Genomic DNA, 19647 nt, shown 5'->3' with positions numbered 1-19647 from the left:
TGTGTTCACTATCTTTCTTTGACTTTTCAAAATTGAGTTAGAGAAATATGGAAAGTTCAAAATTATTATTGAGGGAAAAGCTCAGAAAATTAAATAAATAAATTCTACAGTGCATCCCAGAAAAAACGAAACCGAGAATTATTGATGTTTTATCATAACTTAAGGACCATTATAATTACCGTAATAAATGTAACATATATTTGTAAAGCTTATCCTCTTTCATTTGATGCAACTCATATGATTCATATTTCACGCATGAGTGATTAAAAACAATTTGAAGAGAGGGTACCCAAAATCATTTGGCGGGAGGTATCTTTATTTTGAAGAGAAAATTACATTTCTATAAAGGAAAAATGAGCCAGGAATGACAAAGTTCTGTTTGTTTAAAGTAATGGCTATTAAAATGCTTGCATTTCCATAATTTGATTAAACATATTCATTTTCACAGGGGGGGGGGGGGGGGGGGGGGGGGGTGTGGAGCTTTTTTTTCTAACCCCCCCCCCCCCTTCCTTTTGAGCAAAAAATACATATTTTTTTCCCCTGAGGGGGCGTCTTCTTTTTTTTTTAAGGTAAAATTAATGTTACCATCTTTAAAAAAATATATATTTTTGAGGCCAGGAGGGGGGGGGGGGGGGCCTGGATCCGCCCCTGGTAGTAGTAGAAGTAGTAGTAGTAGCAGTTGTAGTAGTAGCAGTAGTCGAGTCTGATTTTATTATCATCATTTCTACAGCACATTCATGTACATGTACATGCGTATACACTTAAATTGTACCAATAACCTGAAAAAATAATTTGTTTATAGCTAGAATGTATGAGATCTACCATTAAAAAATTATTAAGGAGCATGAAGAAATAAAGAATGACATAAAACTCAGCATATAGGACGTGCATGGAGCCGAAGTCGGGCTTGAGGTCCTTGGCGCCTTTTTTTAAAGTGCGTTAAGTAGTCTATTCTGCAAGATGTTTTACTATTTAATGAGAAAATATCTAAATTAGAACATCTATAAATTGTAAAATGAATATTTGAAGCTCATATTTTGAATACAGTGTAGCCACATAGAACCCCTTACATCAAGAGCAAGACATGTTTTACTGATTAATACACTTGTGGGCTCCATCTATTTGGTAACAAACTGATTATGTGCTGTGGGAAGTGGGAATTAAGGCAGAAAAACAAGAGAAAAGACTGGTGAAAGTTTGACAGAAATTGACCATATGATAGATTTGAAAATTGAAATGTCTAAATCTATGTACACCTGTAAATCTAAAATTGGCAATTTAGTCCTTGGATTTTGATGTATTTTGAAACAATTCTCCCATTCATTAATCTTAGGTCCCATATGTATGATCACAACTTGAAGAAAATAGTCTTACTGTTTCTGCAATTAATGTCTGTCAGTTAATCCAAAGAGATACCAGAGAGCTTGTGGTAACTCCTTTTTTTGTAATAAATGTGATTCTTCTGCTTTCATTCAGAATCATTTGCTATCTAGATTGGCTTTCCTTTTAATAAAAGTTGCATAGTAATGTAAAACAAATATTCCAGACCTCACCCCCCCCCCCCCTCTATCACTTCCGATTTGTAAACCATAAAATACTGGAACTAGATAGTAGCTCTGTTAGTAAATTTTCTACCCTGCATTCTCCAATAGAGATGTCGTAGACGAATGGCACAATCACTAAACTCGGAATGGAAAGGATGTGGGTTCAATCCCCTGCTCAGCATTTATGTCTTTGAGCAAGTCATTTCATCTACATAGCTCCTCTTTACCCAGGTGTTAAATGGGTACCCGGTAGGATGCGAACGATAATGTGGTTGGATTTGCATGTGTGTGCTCGTAAAAGAGCAACTGGCTGGGATGTTCCCAAGGGAGTGGAGAGTGTGCACACTGTAATTTGGAGAATCGTAACAGAATCTAGTGACTGGGGTGATATTACTGTAAGCACTTTAGATGGGTATATTGTAACTAGTAAAGTGCTTTATAAGAAACAGTTTTTATTTGTATTACCATCTTTGTGAAAATATCAATAACTATATGTGTGAATCTTGCTTATAACTGATAGTGTTGTATACCATTAACGAACACTGGTGGTATCTCTATTGTTTTAAGAAATCACCTATGAAAAGCAAACTAAGTTTATTAAGCAGGCATCAGTAATATTAGAACCTAGAACAGAGTTTTTTGTTATTGTAATTATTGTCAATGGAATTTATAAATTTTGTTGTTGTTGTTGTTGTTTAACACTTTGACTTAGCAGTACACAATGTTGAATGCAGTTGAACAAACCTCTCAAAATCAAATGCAACAAGACTTTAAACCATTCAGAATCACACTGACTGAAGACTGCATTAGATTTGTTTAAAGTTATCATAAATAATTACAATTTCCCATGCCAGAGAACCAAATGTCCCTTCAGTAATAGTATTGTAGTTTGAAAACTGCAGTAATAGCTTTGTCCTTTAATTTGATGAACTAAACTAAAAATAAGGAATATGGACAGAAATTGGTTCCAAGTAAAGTGATATGTCAGACCCTTTTTATCTCTTTTGTTCATGATAAATAAAAAAAAATAAAAAGAATGTCCATCATAAATTGAAGAAAGAGATATTTGCATGTATTTTTTTTTTTTGGGGGGGGGGGGGATTTTTCCTTATTTACCCCATTTTCACAGTAAATAAAATGTATGTAAGGGCTTTCGTTTAATTCTATTTCTATAGGAATTTGTTTTTAAAGTAGCAATAAAAATTGCAGACCATAAACTCTGAGACTAACACATATTGTTTATATTAGGACAGTGTCTGTGTGATCATACAGTACATGTAGCCTATAATGATATTAATACCTAGAATAACTTAGATTCCTTCCTCATTAAACTACTGCTGAGTCCATTTCCGACAGACATACCAATGCAATTATGAAGGCATAACAGCATCAGTTGTCTGACAGATCATATGCCTGTATTTTCTGGCAATAATCATTGATTGGGGATATAACCCCCCCCCCCCCCCCCCACCACCTCCTCACCACTAATTATACCCCAGAATATACCTTGCTGATGAATCCATAGTTCTGGAGGTCATGACTAAGCAGAAATATTTCATGCACTAGCTGCTTGTTATTTGTTTTACAGTGTTGGGTTTGGTCTGTCTTTCATTTATTGTTTGTTCATTGTTTGCAGAGTTATTCTTGCGATCGGACAGATTAGCACAGATTTGTGAGGAATACATACAGTATATGTTACTATAAGCAAAGGAGATCGAGGAGGATCGACATTGTTGTGCTTCTTTATGCCCAGCTTTTCAGCATTTTTGGTAAGCATGATCTATCTTTCATCTATCATCTTTGTAATCTAAATGTCTTTATATTGTCAAATTTGTCTTAACATTTCTAATATAGACATTTACAGGTATTAAGGAAAAGTGTCATTTAAAGAACATTTTTTTTTAATGAGAATGGTTGATATGAATACTTATTGATATTTTTAGAGCAAGTTTGAATATCAGTCGGGTCTTTTTCTCTTTTCAATTCATTCATTCATTTATTGATAAATTGGCAGAACAATGCATGTGTAAATCATTGCGTTACTGCTGGGATTAAAGTTGCTACAGTATGTGGCATACCGTACTGTATGTGCAGATATGTAGTTTATAATGTACTGTAAGTGTTATACTCAAATCAAAGTAAACAAACAGGTGAAAGGTGAAGTAGTATCTCTTTGCTAACATGAAATAAAGAGGGTTCTGTATCTCTTGTGGATATTCTAATCATTCAAATAACAGTTAGTGTTCTTATCAGAAATTCAGTTTTCAGTGTCAACTTTCATGAGAATGTACAATACTTCAATCAAGCAGTCCCATGTACAGTTTGCTTCAGTGCATTATGGACAGTAGCCAAAAGATCTAAATTTCTGTTTCATATATTTTGTTAATGTATTAATTCTGTATTAGAGTGCAGAGTGAGCCTGCATGATTAAAGTGCTTTCAGGGAGATATCTCTCAATTAGATTCAGGGACATGTAGTGCGTAATTTTACTGGATGATGATGGAATTTGCATAAGTAATTGACCTGAAATATATAGTATATCACCCTCATCATATCAATATTGCCATTTCAGAGAAGGGTTCCTCGGGTGATGATAGAGAGCAAGATCAGAACATATCAATAGAATTATATTACTCTTCTGTGCAGCATATTCATTCTATTGTCAACGAATGATGCATGAACCTAGAACCGTAATATGCAGGAAAATGTTTAATGAGGAATAGTACATCTACTTGATTAGAATTTCTGTCACCATAGGTACTGGTAATAATTTTTTTTGTGTGTGTTTGAATATTAATTTACACTGGACTTATTTCCTCTGGGTCGTATTGACTGAGTAGGATAACAGGGGTTTCAAGCCCTGCAGAGCTATCTCAAGATATATTTGAGATATAAAATTGGTGCTCTGCAGCTTTTACTTTTTTATTTATTTAATCTTTCTTATCATTAATATTTATCTATTTTTTAAAAACAAAGAATGTAACTAGCTTTTAGTAGAGGTCTAGTGAACTCAAAGTCTCATTATATTTGGTTGTATTTTGATATTCTTTTTCAGAGGGGCAAAATCCATGATTATAAATTGATGTATTATGATTGTCAACACCACTCAAGGAACTACGGCAATTTGGGTCAACAAGTCATTGAATGGATGGCCTTCCAACTTAATTTGTGGTCAATGCGTTCACTGAATCGTGAAGTGGGAAATTTTTATAATGGAAAGGTCTTTTTCAGGGGAAAATTTTGTTTTTAGGAGGAGGCATAAATAGATTCATGTCTGTGACTTGACATTTTTTCGAACTGATTGTGCATGCATACATGTAGCTCAACATTGAACCTCTGATTGCGTGAAAAGGATCATAAATATTCCAAATTTCAGATCTTTCCTCCATAAAAATACAACTATGAGTAAGCCTGAGAATTCAGCTAACCATGATGAAGGTATGTATAACTTTGTCTTGTGAATTTTATGATTTTTCTCTCACAGAAATCTTGTGGCGGGGATACCAGTGTGGTATACATGTAACTTTGAGTAGAAGCTTTGAGAGCTAGCGGAAGTTAGAATCATGGGAGGGTGTTCATCTAAGGATGGGACAGTGAGCCAAGGTAAGGTTTCAATGGACAGAAAGAATCATTCTTTCATTCTCAACAAATATGAAGACCCATTTAGTATTAAATCTGAGATAGCACATGTTGAAGTCAATAGAAAATGTTTAAATTACCAAAATCAAATTATATTCTACAGTAAATACATGTACAAGTATATCCTTTTGTAGAAAATATAAATGAAATAACAAAAGCAACAAATCGTTTTTGAATGTATATTAATGTGAAGCAAAATTGCAAGATGTTTTGTCATATACATCTAGATTTTGCATACCGTATACATGTACATGTATGTATCATTTATTGATATGACCAGCCTCTCTCATAAAAAAGAGAAGAAGATATTAACATACTCCTTGTTTTATTTTTCTCCACCTTCTTTTTCTTCTGTCATTTGGAATGTGATAAATTCCAATCGATAAACGACACCATGGTACCTATTGTATGAATATTATTACTCTCATTGTGCATGTCTTGTTATCATTACATGGATGGTATCACGATCTCATTGGACATCTTTTATGCCATTTTACTTCTTATTCATTAAATCTATTAACATTTTGGTGGAAACATATTTTTTTGTTCTAATTTTTTTGTTACATAATCAATGATATATATTTTACACAATCGTATTCTCACATCCTATGTTGTTTGGTACAAATTTTGCTTCATTCATCTATCTTTTGTATATGTACACGTACTTCCATGTATAAACCTATCAACTTTGTATGGTTATTTCAACATTTGATTGTTTCCTATGTCTTTGAACATTTAATTTGTATTTTGGTACCTTATATGGCCATATTTTATTTTATTTTTCATACATACATTCATTTGCAAATATGTATAAAATGCATGTTCTTTGAAACCATTTGCATGATCAGTACAAACTAGTGTTTCACATTCCAATCACCCTCATGATTCAACCCTGCCCTCCCCTACCCCCCTTCACTCTGACCCCACCCATTCCCCTTCACCCCCTCATGATCAATCCACTCATACAGGTGATGTAAGAGTCACCACAGGTGGTGGTGGTGCTGGTGGTGCTGGTGGTGCTGGTGGGGCTAATGGGACTGGTGCTGGCCCTAAGGCAACCCCCAAGCCAGCCAAGCCCTTAGAAGTGGAGTCTGTCGTGTGTAAGGTGGATGACATGAAGGATGGAGAGTAAGTTCAGATTCTTCTAACTTGTCATTTAGTTACAAAATTAATTCTTCAACACTTTAAATCTTCAAAACAGAAAGTAAGATTCAAACAAGCTACAATTTAAAGCAGTCATTGCACAAGCCACCTACAATCATTATCTACATTTTCCATTGATTACGGAATAATGCAATGGATTATTTTGAGTGAAAAAATTGTATACATTTCATTTATGTCAATTTGATGCATATAAGTTTTGCCTTAATTTCATTTTCTCTATTTAATAAATGAGCAGGAAAAATAAAATGCCCTTTGTGCGTAAGAGAGTACTTTTGATTATCAGGCAATGTTTGTTTCCCTGTGATATGTTTCTGCTGCGTAATTCTAGATCTGTATTGGTCGTCTTATCTTTTACTTACTGTTATTCCACCTATGAATAACAATATGTTTTCTTACTTGATATAGATTATAGATAATCATGTATACATGTATGTAGCTCCTATTCCCCATAGTCATCCTTGATTGTGTATTAACACCTTAACATTCACAATTGATTTTGCAGGATGAGAGAGGTGGATGTGGGAAAAGGAAAAGCTCTTCTTGTCAAAGAACTAGGAGAGTTCAGTGCAATAGGACACAAATGTACTCACTATGGTGCACCTCTAGTTAAAGGTAAGTAACAAATGACTAGATTAATAACTGGGGTTGTGAGTATAAAGAAACTTACTTGTAAGAATGCCATCTAATTATTATAATTGATGCATTATAATTGACCCCTCCCAGTTTTATCATTCTTTTAGCTATTAATTGCCTTATCAAAGCATGTTATAACACCTTGTTTCTGGTTTGCTTTATTCATTCATGAATTGATTCTTACTGACCCTGTAGAATATATATTTTTGATATTAAGGGGCTGGCTGTGACAAGTATCCTGAATAACTCAAGTTTTGTGTAAATGCTTTCTTTCAGGCTCTCTTTCTTTCTGTCATTCTTCTCTTTCTTACTTCTTTATTCTTCTGAATTCATTTTGCAATAATTCTGAGAAGCATCAATTGATGCCCCTTTGAGGAGTGTGTTCTAACCTTTATATTTAAAATTTGTTTATTTTGTTTGCTTATTGAAGTGTATTTCTTCAAATCAAGTCTTGCCCTCCATCTTATTTCTCCTTCCCCTTGCAGGTGCATTATGTAATGGCCGTGTGAGATGTCCATGGCATGGTGCATGTTTCAGTACTAAGACGGGGGATATAGAAGACTTCCCAGGATTGGACAGTGTCCCAAAGTTTGAGGTTAGTTTTAGTGTATATCTCAAGTAAATCGTTGAACAAGATCATTGTGATGGACCAATTAAACAGCTCCGTTAATTAGTCCTGGTAATGTTTAATTTTGGATATGTCACAGATCTAAAACAACCTAAAATAAGATTTGTGTTAAAGCACTTTATTTCATGGAGTAGAAATGAATATTTGCTTGACTATTTCTATAGTAGCCCTGTAAGAAATAAACTTGTTTGTCATATATTGTTTGAATGAGATAGCTGGGGGATTAAAAACTCTCAGTTGAAAATCCAATTATATGCCTGAAATTTCATGCCCATTTCTTTATATTGGAAAATACTTTTTACACTTTCCGAAATCATGCAATTCATGCATATGAGCTTTATATGTGTATAATTTCAAATTCTAAGTGTACAAGAATCAGTGTACAAGCGTAACATATCATTTCCTTTCCGTGAGTGAACTTACATGTATTAGCAGATTACTGGTACTATCTTCATTTCTTAATTTGATACCAGCTCCCTTTTTATTTTTATTTTGTTCTGTGTGTTGCTTCTTTTCAGGTTAGGATAGAAGGAGATAAAGTCATCGTCGGTGGAAACTCAAAGGTAACTAATCTACATGTAGAACTAATCACTCCAAACAGCCTGGGACATGGTTTAATGGTTATTTATATTATACTGGGTGCATCACATGAGCATTCCATTATTTGATTATGTATTGAACTGAATGATATCACCCATGCGAGACTATGACAGAGCTGCCAACCATAACGTTTTTGTCTCGTCTGCGTATTGTCAAGTATTCCCAATCATGTGAGTAGAATTTCAGGTCACTAAGTTAAGTTCAAAGGTCATTTCAGGTCAACAGACTTGGACTATGTTGTGGTATCATCATCGAAAACTTAACCTCAGGTTAAGTTTTTGAATTTTTAATATAATTTTGAAAGTATAAGTTCTTATTCAATGAAACTTAGACTAAAGGGTTATCAAGTATCCCCAATCATGTGAGTAGAAATTCAGGTCACTAAGTTAAGGTCAAAGGTCATTTCAGGTCAACAAACTTAGACTATGTCGTTGCATCAACATAAAAAACTTAACAAAAGGCTACAATTTTGAAAGTATACATTCCTATTCCATGAAACTTGAACATAGGGGGTATCAAGTATCATCAATCATGTGATTAGTCTTTTAGGTGACAAAGTCAAGATCAAATGTTATTTCAGGTCTGCAAACTTAGTCTTTGTTGTGGTATCAACCTCAAGATTTTGAATTTTTAGCATAATTTCAAAAGCGTTTGTTCAAATTCCATGAAACTTGTACACAAGGGTTATCAAATATCACAAATCACATGACGCAATTTCAAGGCCACAAAGTCCAGGTCAAAGGTCATTTTAGGTCAGTAGACTTGGATTATGTTTTCACAACTTAATAGGAGAATTAATAAATCAATTTTTAGTATTTGTTTATATTCCATTAAAGGACAGGTCCACTCGAAAAATAACTCACTTTCAATAAAAGCAGAAAAATCAGACAAACCAATCAAAAAAAGTTTGAGCAAAATCGGATAACTAATAAGAAAGTTATGAATTTTTGAAAAAGTATGTAAAACTATGGAACAATGAGAATCACAACACAAATTGCCAAGATGGTTATCAGTTTGTGACGTCATGTCCTTACAACTCATCAATTGCTTTATATAGTTTAATCCCATTAATTTCCCTTTTTATCCCCCAAAACTTGATTTCCCCATGCCTTTTCCCAGGTTCTATGATTTGCATCATATTGCATGCATGACATTTTCCAGAATTTGTTATGAATTTTTAAGAATTGATACTATTTTCTGAATATTGTATTTCATAATTATTGATTTTTATATAAATAGTTTATCAAACTTCAATTTTTCATGATTTAACTCTACAAAAATTACTCTTTATTTGTGCATCCACACAAAAACATATTACTAACAATCTAACTTGGGTGCTGGTGTGAAGAAATAAGATTCTTAGGGTGAAAATAGGGAATTAATATTATCAATATAAAGAAAATAATTAGTGGATAGTGAGGACCATACGTCACAGACTCATGAGTGAGTTGCCAATTTGTGTAGTGATTTTCAAAGTTTTTCATGTCATTACAAATTCATAACTTTCTTATTAGTTATCCGATTTTGCTCAAACTTTGTTTGATTGGTTCGTCTGATTTTTCTGGTTCTATTGAAAGTAAGTTATTTTTGGGGTGGACTTGGGCTTTAAAGTTATCAATCTTGGTATGAATTATAGTAATAATTTTTCTGATGATTCTTAGCCAGTACTCACTTCAAAATGCTGATTATATTCAGAGGATTTCATTTATTGGGGGGGGGGGGGCCTGCTAATGGGCCACTCTGCCTATAAATAATGTCCCAACCTCATTTTTATCATATTGAATTGCGTAATGCATGCGAGACCGCCGAGAGCGTTTCCCTTGTTTCTGGAATTATTCTGGGTTTTTTCTCAAATAGTACCAACAACAAAAAACAAACAAAAATGAGTAATGGACATTTCTGCATTGGAAGTGTGTTGAGCGTGGTTACAAGTTTTGTTTTAATGAATTCCTTTTTTTTTGCCATCATGGTTCCTGTTTTTGGTTGCACAAGGTTGGCAGCTCTGTATTATACATTCATGGAGGCAATATCATTATAAAGAAACATACCCGTATACATATGCTGGTAGCTCATTGTTGGGAATATGATACATTTTATTGCATTTATAAGCAATTAGTGTGCTAGTGACTTACTACCGTCAGTTACATTTACAATACCTGTATTGAATATTTTAACCACATGAGCATTTGTTTACAAAAATACGATGTAGCATGATACAGCTATATTATTGCCATGTAGGTAAATATTGATCTAATACTATTAAATTCCTCCTTTATTTGTCTGCCACTCTGTCTTTCTATTCTCTCTCTCTCTCTCTCTCTCTCTCCCCTTTCTCTCTCTCTCTTTCTTCCTATTTCCCCCTTTCTCTTTCTCTTCTCTCTCTATCTCTCTTTCTTCCTATCTCCCCCTCTTCTCTCTCTATCTCCCTCTTTCCATATCTCTCCCCCCCCCCTCTCTCTCTCTCTCTCTTTCTCTCTATCTCTCTTTCACTCTTCCTCTATCAACCTTTCTCTTTCTGTCTGTCACCCCCCCCCCTCCCTCTCTCTCTCTCTCTCTCTCTCTCTCTCACTCTCTCTCTCTCTTCTTTCCTCTGCCATCAAATCAATCTCTGTAGGACTTCGCCTCTCACAAGAGAGTAAAGACGATGTGTATCGGATCACCCGATGATGACAAGACAGCCCTCATCATAGGTGGAGGTGAGTAGAAGGGCTCCTTGGAATTATCTTGAAGAATCATAAGGCCTGTTTTCATCAGCTCGAGATTACGAAATTAGCAGGATATTAAGTCAAGATAATCATCCAAAGATATCTTGGGCTAGTTTGCAAAATATCCCCCTATTAGTCTGGTGTATCTTCACCAGCCCAAAGACTCCACTATCCACAAATGCTGAGCAAAATATTTTGAGCTAATTTCTCAAGCTCAAGTTTCAATTTTCGAGATCGGGTCTCGAGCTGATGAAGCCGCAATTTGTAACTTCTGGATTATTTCCCAAATCAGAAAGAGTGGGCTATTTTGCAATCTCGAGCTGATGAAGACAGGCCTATTATGAGTCTTTATTTGGCAAATAAAAATACAAACAAAAAAAGGATTACAAATAATAAACACAGGAAGTTGTGAAGAGTGATTTGATCCATGGAGTGTACCAACAAGTTGTCAGGAACTAAAACCCTAAAACCTGTGGGTCTTGCTCACTCTTGCATTCTTGATTAGAAATGAAGAGAGTCTGGTGTGGTGTGCATATGATCCAGAAAGAGTGTAATGTTATTATTTGTTCCATCCATTGCCAACAGGACAGGAGTATAAATACCTGTCTCAAGTTGATTGATATGTGCACCCCTGTTTTTATCTAGGAGTACCTTTACCCTCATTTGCAAATGTGTCAACAATAAGCCCCAGTATAGCGAGCAGGTTTACTCCATGTAGACACATCTACAGTTGATAACTAAATTACTTTTTTCACATGATTTGATTGAAACAGGTGCAGCATCAGTCACATGTGCTGAATCGTTACGACAAGAAGGATTCAAAGGTCAGGTTATCATAGCAACCAAAGAGAAACATCTTCCTTATGATAGACCAAAACTCAGCAAGGTAAGCTGAACACTAAGCCGATTTCAATTTTTGTTATGGTCAAGAAGAACAAAATTCATATCCACAAATTCAAGATCAGTTAATGGGAAACCCACCCTGATATTAATTACTATATACATGTTAAATTAGCAAAAGTAATAATTAAAAGCTGATTTATGCAAAACCTCTACGCAGAGCAGATAAAATAAACTATGTCTTACGAGTCACCTGTCCTTATTCCTCAAGTCATAACAAATTCAAGAGACCATTTTTAAGCCCTGAAACAGTACCCAAGTCATGTCACTAAAATTGCATTTTGTGCAAGAAAAATATTTTTGTTGGTCAGATATCCAGTCATATATTTAAAAACTACCAATATCTTACAAAATATTCCATTAACGTTTGTGTGGTTGCCAACAGTAGTCATATGGGAAAGATGATTGAAAGCCAATCCAATATTTTATTACCTTTACTAAATAAACATATATTTTCTTGAAATATCACATGAGTCACACAGGAATGATTGACAACCACTGAATGACCTATGACTGTATTACATGAAACCTAATTATAGTACATGTATCTAACACTGACAGGCGATGGACTCCAAACCTGAATCTCTAGCACTCCGGAATGCAGACTTCTTCACCATCTACGACATCAATGTCATGACAGAGAAGGAAGCCACATCGATAGACACTGTCCTCAACTCAGTCTCCTTCCTAGACGGAGAGAACGTCTCATTTGACTACCTTGTCATTGCTACGGGCGGCAAGTATGTCATCCTCAACAAAAATCTCTCTGTCATAGACCAGCTTATGAATACCCTCGTCACACCACGAAAATTGATTCCAAACCAAATTGTAAATTATATAATGTAATTTTTTGTTTGGTCTGTTGTTTGCCTGGTGTTGGTCTCATTGGTGTGACTGAGGTGATGGTAGGATGTATTATCATTTAAAAATGTTACTTTGTAGAACCCTTAGAGACGAGTGTAACGTATGAGCCTGCCACAGTTTTTCTCGCTGAATTAAGTGTTTGAGGGTGCAGGAGTCCGTCCCAGTTTCTTCTTGTCTTTGTCTGCCTTTTCTCTTTATTCTCCCCCCCCCCCCTTTCCCCTTTTCTAGCCATTTGAATTTTGTGCACTTGCTCCCTCCCCCATAGCTACACCACTGAGCAAGCCATAATCCTTGTCATTTTGCATCCTTGACAGACCTAGATCACTCAATGTACCAGGGAATGACCTGGATGGAGTATGCTTATTACGAAGTCCTGAAGATGGAAACTCCATAGCAGAGAAGGGACAGGGAAAGAACGTTGTCATCGTTGGAACTTCATTCATTGGTAAGGAGAAAATGTACAAATTATTATTCACATAAAGCAGGTGTGATGTACACACTACTGCAAAGACCAGTGTCTTTCTCCAATTAATCTAAAGTAAATCATTGCAGGGTGATCCGCTTGCCTGTAGAAGGCACTCATAGAAACAGTTTTCATTTGATAATTGATATCACTTTGCTCCTCCAGCAGTGTCCAATGTAAGAAAGGCAGGTTTCCCTGAGTCTTACTGAAATTGGAGATCCTGTTATATATCTGCAGCTTGACATTCAATGCTGCACGTATGTGTCTTGTAAAGCAGCAACTCACTTGTTTATCAAGGCTAGAGTGCACATGTCTATTTAAGAATATAAAAGTTTGAAGTAAGAAGAAGTCTTGTTGTGATCTTGAATTCAGTGGTGTCTGAACGTTGATTCCATCTTTGTTGTCTTTCTTACCAGGCATGGAAGTAGCAGCTTACTTGTCAGATAAATCAGCCAGTATCACTGTCATAGGGAGAGGATCAGCTCCATACAAAGCCTCACTAGGAGAGAAAGTAGGCATGGCATTACAGAAGGTACGTCATTCCAACCTGTTTTCTAGCTAGAAATGAATCAGTTATGAATGATGGTTATACACCATATGCCCCATTGACAACTGTTTCTATCACAAACCAATGTCAAACCTGCACCCAACACTTGACCCTAATCCTAACCTGAAGCCCAATTGCAACCCTAAATCCTTGACAAAATAGTTCCAGGAGCAACTGTTAAATTTATTTGTCACATCCAATCTAAAAAGCAGGAAAATAATGTTACACGTATTATTAAATTGAAAATGAATGCTGAAAAACATCCCAATGGATTGTGACATTCTAATGAAATTTCTTTGAAATAACTCTTTTCATGAACTGTGATATCAAGGCTATACTTCATACATATGTTTAGTGTGTAGCTACAGTTCTCATGGCTTTGCCCAAATTATATTGATGATAACACATTGGATTTATGTATTTATATCTCATATTTCATAAACATTCAGAAAGGGGATATTGTTGATGCATTTCTGTTTTCATAAATATTCTGTGTAATATATCGGTACACATCTATCTTATTTTCATCTTCATCTAAGAAAATATAAGATTAGAGGAGACCCTTTGATGTGCTACATATGCGTACCATGTTATACTGTTTGTTATCTCATCTCCTCCCAGCTTGCTGAATCTAAAGGAGTCAGGTTTGTGATGGATAACGGCGTGTCAGAGTTCAAAGGTGAAGACGGCAAGCTCAAGAAGGTCATCCTGAAGAATGGCCAGACGATAGCTGCAGAGGTCTGTGTCCTCGGAGTAGGTGTTACCCCGGCAACGGACTTCCTGAGTGATAGCGGTTTGAAGATGACGGATCATGGGGCAGTGTGTGTGGACAAGGTAGGTTATATCACGGAGTGATTCACGGATCGATGGAGGAAGATTAATTGCCGTTGATATCATATCCAACCCGGATAACCACCCCCAGTCAACTGCCCCCTAGGATAGTTGTCCAGGGGTAGTTGTCCGGGGACTAGTTGTCTCAGGGGTAGTCGTGTCCTAGAGGATGGTTGCCCTAAGGGGTAGTTGTCCTAGGGGGTACTGTAGTTGACTGGGGGTGGTTATCCGGGGGGTGGATGTCCAGGGGCTAGGTGTCCTAGAACAGTTGAAAATACATAGTTCTTACGGGCTTCTTGCTAGCAGCCGACCCGGGATACAATGTAGATTGTATGATATATCCTTTGGCAACAATTGCCCCACAGTCAATTTCCTGCACTAGTCAAATTCTTAACTTCATCCCTGGGCACTACCACTACACTTCACCAAAACCTTAACCTCATATCTTTCACAAAATAAAGTTTGGAGCAAAATATTGTCGGCACAAATGTCGGATCTCCTCAAAAGGGGGGTAGCGGTAGTTTTCATTCTGGGGTCACAGGTTCCTCGAGTATAGGTAAAGGTAATGCAAAGTTTTGAAAAATTAAAAAAATTGGATGGATAGTAATTCTTCAAAATGTTGATGTATTTGGATGCCCCTATCGACGTATTATAAGCACTTGAAAATTTACCGGTGCTCCCGCTAAATTTCAAATATTTCAATTTCAAGTAGCGCCTACATGTATCAGGCCATTCCATGGTAGCTGCGACCATGAAAATCTCAGAATATTGTTGTCTGATATATAATTTCCAAACAGGAATAGCAAATCGATCAATTGGAGTAAAAGAAAACATTGTTTTAAAGCTAAAGTGATATCAGTCTTCAGAGGGAGCTATACAACATGAAAAGTATTATTTACAATTTCACCACTTAAGACTCGATTTCAACAGCGACAACGATCATTGAATATTGTAAAATCTCATATGTTCCAATATGTTCATTTGAACCAAATTCATGACCCCATACCAAAACTTTGTATTACCTTTAAAACTTTGGACCAGCTTCAATTTTAATGCCTATCCTCTTTTCTTATTCTCATCTTAATTGCTACTTCTCCATCTATTTGATCCGACACAGTACATGAAGACAAACAAGTCTAACATCTATGCAGCTGGAGACATAGCATCGTTTCCTTTAGCAATGGCTGACAACAGAGAGGTCAACATAGGTCACTGGCAAATAGCTCATGGACATGGTAACGTTGCATCTTAGTTTGTTAGTTCTTTACTTCATAGCATAGTCGCAAACATTTCTGAAAGTCGTGCAATTCAGGAAAAAAAACGCATCACCATTCCATAGGTGTGAACATTATGATGACATTTTTTTTTATTTCTGAGCATAAATACCATGTTGCACTTTTTAGAAGTGTTTGCTCCTGTGAAATGTATTATTGACATTGTTTGTTTACCCATCTACTGTTGCTTTCAGGGGTATTTTATATATCTTGCCTGACTTTCTCTTTTTAATTGCCCTTTTGATTCTGTCAATTCTTTTCTTGGCCTTCTTTCTCCTGCATTCTTCATGCCTTTTATTTGTTGTTTCGACACATAGCATTCATACACTTGTACTAACATTGATTTATGTTCTTTGAGGTTCTATGTTTACTGTTAGCGTTCCATCATTCCAAACAGCCCACATGTTTGATCACTTGATGAACATTAATACTTTTGGTTTCATGTTCCTTTTTCTTGAAAGGGAGGGGGGGGGTGGACAGGGGTGATTAGTGATTACCTTCTTTGCTTGGTTGTTGCTTTTATCTTTGATTATTTTTACTTGTAAGTTGTGATTGTTTTGTTATACCACGTTAGGCAGACATTGAAAACTTGACCAGACCAAGGACTTCTTATAACTATTCATTATTTACTCCATTTTCATCTTTATAATTGTTTTATCGAAAATGAAATGACTCTGTTTGCTGCCTGAAGAGTTTTACCATGCATGTTTTGCATTATTGAACTACCAGTTCCTTTTATATGAATTTTGTCATTGATTAATTTCTTCTACTTTTCTATCAAACAACCTTTTGTTTCAATCTTAATCAGTAGTAAAACATTCCATTTCTCCAATCAACCCTTTAATTTCCCTTCTTATTCATTTCCTCATTCAATGAATAAATCATATATCAATTGCTCATACCATTTTTAATTTGAACTCCTCTTTCAATCACTATCTATATTGTCCATTCAATCATTGATTGAATCCCTCATTTTCACTTGTCAGTCAATCAATGAGTTATTAATATTTCTTTCAAATGTTCATGGATTTCGTTCAATTAATCACAGCATTTTTCATTCATTCATTTCCACTCCTCAATCAATTGAGTATTGGCTAATTACGTATTACCCCCCCCCCCCCCAAAAAAAAAAAAACAAATATTAATAATAAAAAAAAATCTATTTATATTAAAACCAACTTATTTGCAGGGTGGACTTTTCCTTAAAGAGAAGGTTGAGTTCTGGGAAGAGGTGAAAAATAATTTGTGAGCATTACTCATTCTTATTATGCAAGTGTGAAAGAACATCAGTTAAGACATGTTCCCTGAAAAGCATGGCTCTTCAAATGCCTTCATATTCTAAATATGCATGTAGCCATGTAACATCGTAAAAATCGGGGGGGGGGGGGGGGGGGGCCGGCTTTTTACGCCACGTGTTCGTGTAGTCCCATATACATCTTTCTGTGCAAGTGTTTGTAACTTTACCAAGACTTGGCCAAATTTCTTATCATTTTGATGATTCCAGAACCTTGCAATACACACAAATTCTTATATGCTAGATGATCAACCTTTTCTGGTCGGTTCCACACCGTTTCTTTCACAATGCAATCGCATGACCAGAACTCAACTTCATCTTTAAAAGAATAGGTGGTAATTTTAGGGAGGGGGGGGGGGGGGGGGGTATTTGTCCATGGAGGTATTTTTACGGGGGGCTGATTGCCAGGGTCTTATTGCCACGATATGAATCAAACATGTATAGATGGAGCGCCTTGAGCACCATGCATGGTGTGTATGTAACCTATATAAATATCCAATATTATTGTTATTATTAATAAATCTTACCATTTTTTATTCATTCATTTTCACTCCTCATTCAATCAATCATACCATTCTTCATTCATTCATTTTCACTCCTCATTCAATCAATCATACCATTCTTCATTCATTCATTTTCACTCCTCATTCAATCAATCATACCATTCTTCATTCATTCATTTTCACTCCTCATTCAATCAATCATACCATTCTTCATTCATTTTCACTCCTCATTCAATCAATCATACCATTTTTCATTCATTCATTTTCACTCCTCATTCAATCAATCATACCATTTTTCATTCATTCATTTTCACTCTTCATTCAATCAGTCATACCATTCTCTATTCATTAATTTTCACTCCTCAATCAATATTTCCATTAATTGAAAATCATGATTCAACTATCTCTTACATACCAACATACAACGATCATAACATACTTAAAAAATTATTAAAACTCAGATTCATTGATTTCATATTGATCACTGAAAGATATATATTTTATTTACAACATCTTTTGACATGCAAGAGGTAGTACTTTTCACATTTTAGTACCATTATTTTTCACATTTTAGTACCATTACTTCAGTAAAAATTATTCAGCGTCTGGTTTACGTTCAAGCCCTTTCACTTCTGAACCAAGGCACATAGGTTAAAATAATCTTGGTAATCTTGGAAAGCTCTATTTCTTGACATGCATGGATACATTTCCAAATCTATATTAGTATAACCCATTTAATAAACTAAATAGAATGAGTTCCAAAGCTATACATCAAGCCCAGTAAGTATTTTGTATAAGTATGAAGGCAAGATGCAAAGACAGATTAACAACATATCCCCATGATTGATTAACAGTTATTGGCAAGACGAAGTCACAAAATCGATCGTTTGAAATATGATTTGAAGGATCATGTTAACTACCCAACCTAGATAGCAAGAAATAACTCGCAGGAACATTCAGCTCTTTCATTTTCAGGAAAAATAATACACTGTACAAAGAAAGTAAAATGAACATTTCATGAGGGAAACATAATTACAATTCTTAATCGACAATGGCAAGAAAATTATGTCATGTTTGAAATTATCAAACATAACATAAAAAGTTTTTTCATCATTAAGAAAAATGGCAGTGATTCAGAGTTGAAGACATATTAATAAAACATAAATTGACATTGGCAATTATTGAAACCAATCATTACCAAAATAGCATGAGTAATTCCATGAAAATGTTACTCTAATGTCCATCTGAACCTTCTGAAATTGGAGTCAGCAGGGCGGTATTCCTTGACATTTGAATGCAATAAAAGGCATAGAGATAAATCACAGTTGTAATATGTCCAGTTTGCAAGAATAAATGTACGAGATCACAAGATGAAAGTGCAGAATATATACAATGATTATGTTCGCATCACATAAACCAAGTCTATGAATAATCCTCAAAATATGTTGTGAAGTACCAGTTCTGAAAGGCAACACATTTATGAGGCCGTGTCGCGAATCTCGGTCCCAAAACTGTTCTGTTCATCGTAGACATCGAGCACATCACTGACTGCGCACCACGCTGAATTGTCCTGCAGGCAACACCTGATGGTCTTTGTTGTGAGAGGGAGCAGTAGCCGTGCGACGCTTGAACTACTAATGCCCCGATCAGATAGACCTGGTACAATCTCCAAGAGCCGCTGCCGTAGCGACACCAACGTCGTTGATTCAAGCTCCTCTTGTGCAATGCATTGAAGACGGCCTTCCCCAAACATAGCATCCCTGATGAGGTTCGTGACGAAATCTGTGACAATGCCTTTGAGCTCAGGAAATTGTTTGCGAAGTGGTTGCCGGTGATGGGGTCTGCGAGGTAGCAAATCGCTTAAGATCTCACGGATGCGTGGAGACGGGAATGGGTTGTCACTGGCGATGTCAGATGGTGGCGATGGAATAGGAGAAGGCCAGGGCTCCGAGACTGAGGAGCAGGTGACGATGGGAACTTGCTCGTCGGCAGCAGCTGCAATGTCATTGTTGTTGATGTCGGTTTGTTCTTTGGAAGGATACATTAGTTGTCGCTCTG

At 35.8% G+C, this 19647-nt stretch overlaps 1 protein-coding gene across 1 annotated transcript in view; it reads left to right on the top strand.

Annotated features, from left to right (window-relative positions):
- Positions 1-19647, top strand: part of LOC100891510 (apoptosis-inducing factor 3) — a 37758-nt gene that overhangs the window by 2345 nt on the left and 15766 nt on the right. The window contains exons 2-14 of the mRNA XM_030991411.1: positions 3181-3313; positions 5029-5147; positions 6152-6311; positions 6850-6959; positions 7466-7575; positions 8127-8171; positions 10823-10904; positions 11687-11799; positions 12375-12553; positions 12992-13122; positions 13557-13672; positions 14309-14521; positions 15636-15753. Of these exons, the coding sequence (XP_030847271.1) occupies positions 5108-5147; positions 6152-6311; positions 6850-6959; positions 7466-7575; positions 8127-8171; positions 10823-10904; positions 11687-11799; positions 12375-12553; positions 12992-13122; positions 13557-13672; positions 14309-14521; positions 15636-15753 (1417 nt within the window). The 5' untranslated portion in view covers positions 3181-3313; positions 5029-5107. The remainder of the gene's footprint in view (positions 1-3180; positions 3314-5028; positions 5148-6151; positions 6312-6849; positions 6960-7465; positions 7576-8126; positions 8172-10822; positions 10905-11686; positions 11800-12374; positions 12554-12991; positions 13123-13556; positions 13673-14308; positions 14522-15635; positions 15754-19647) is intronic.

The sequence above is a fragment of the Strongylocentrotus purpuratus genome, unplaced genomic scaffold (genome assembly GCF_000002235.5).
Source record: "Strongylocentrotus purpuratus isolate Spur 01 unplaced genomic scaffold, Spur_5.0 spur5_scaffold_2, whole genome shotgun sequence".
NCBI classification, from domain to species: domain Eukaryota; kingdom Metazoa; phylum Echinodermata; class Echinoidea; order Camarodonta; family Strongylocentrotidae; genus Strongylocentrotus; species Strongylocentrotus purpuratus.
Note: the sequence above shows the minus strand (reverse complement) of the source record. Positions and strands in the feature narration are given on the sequence as shown.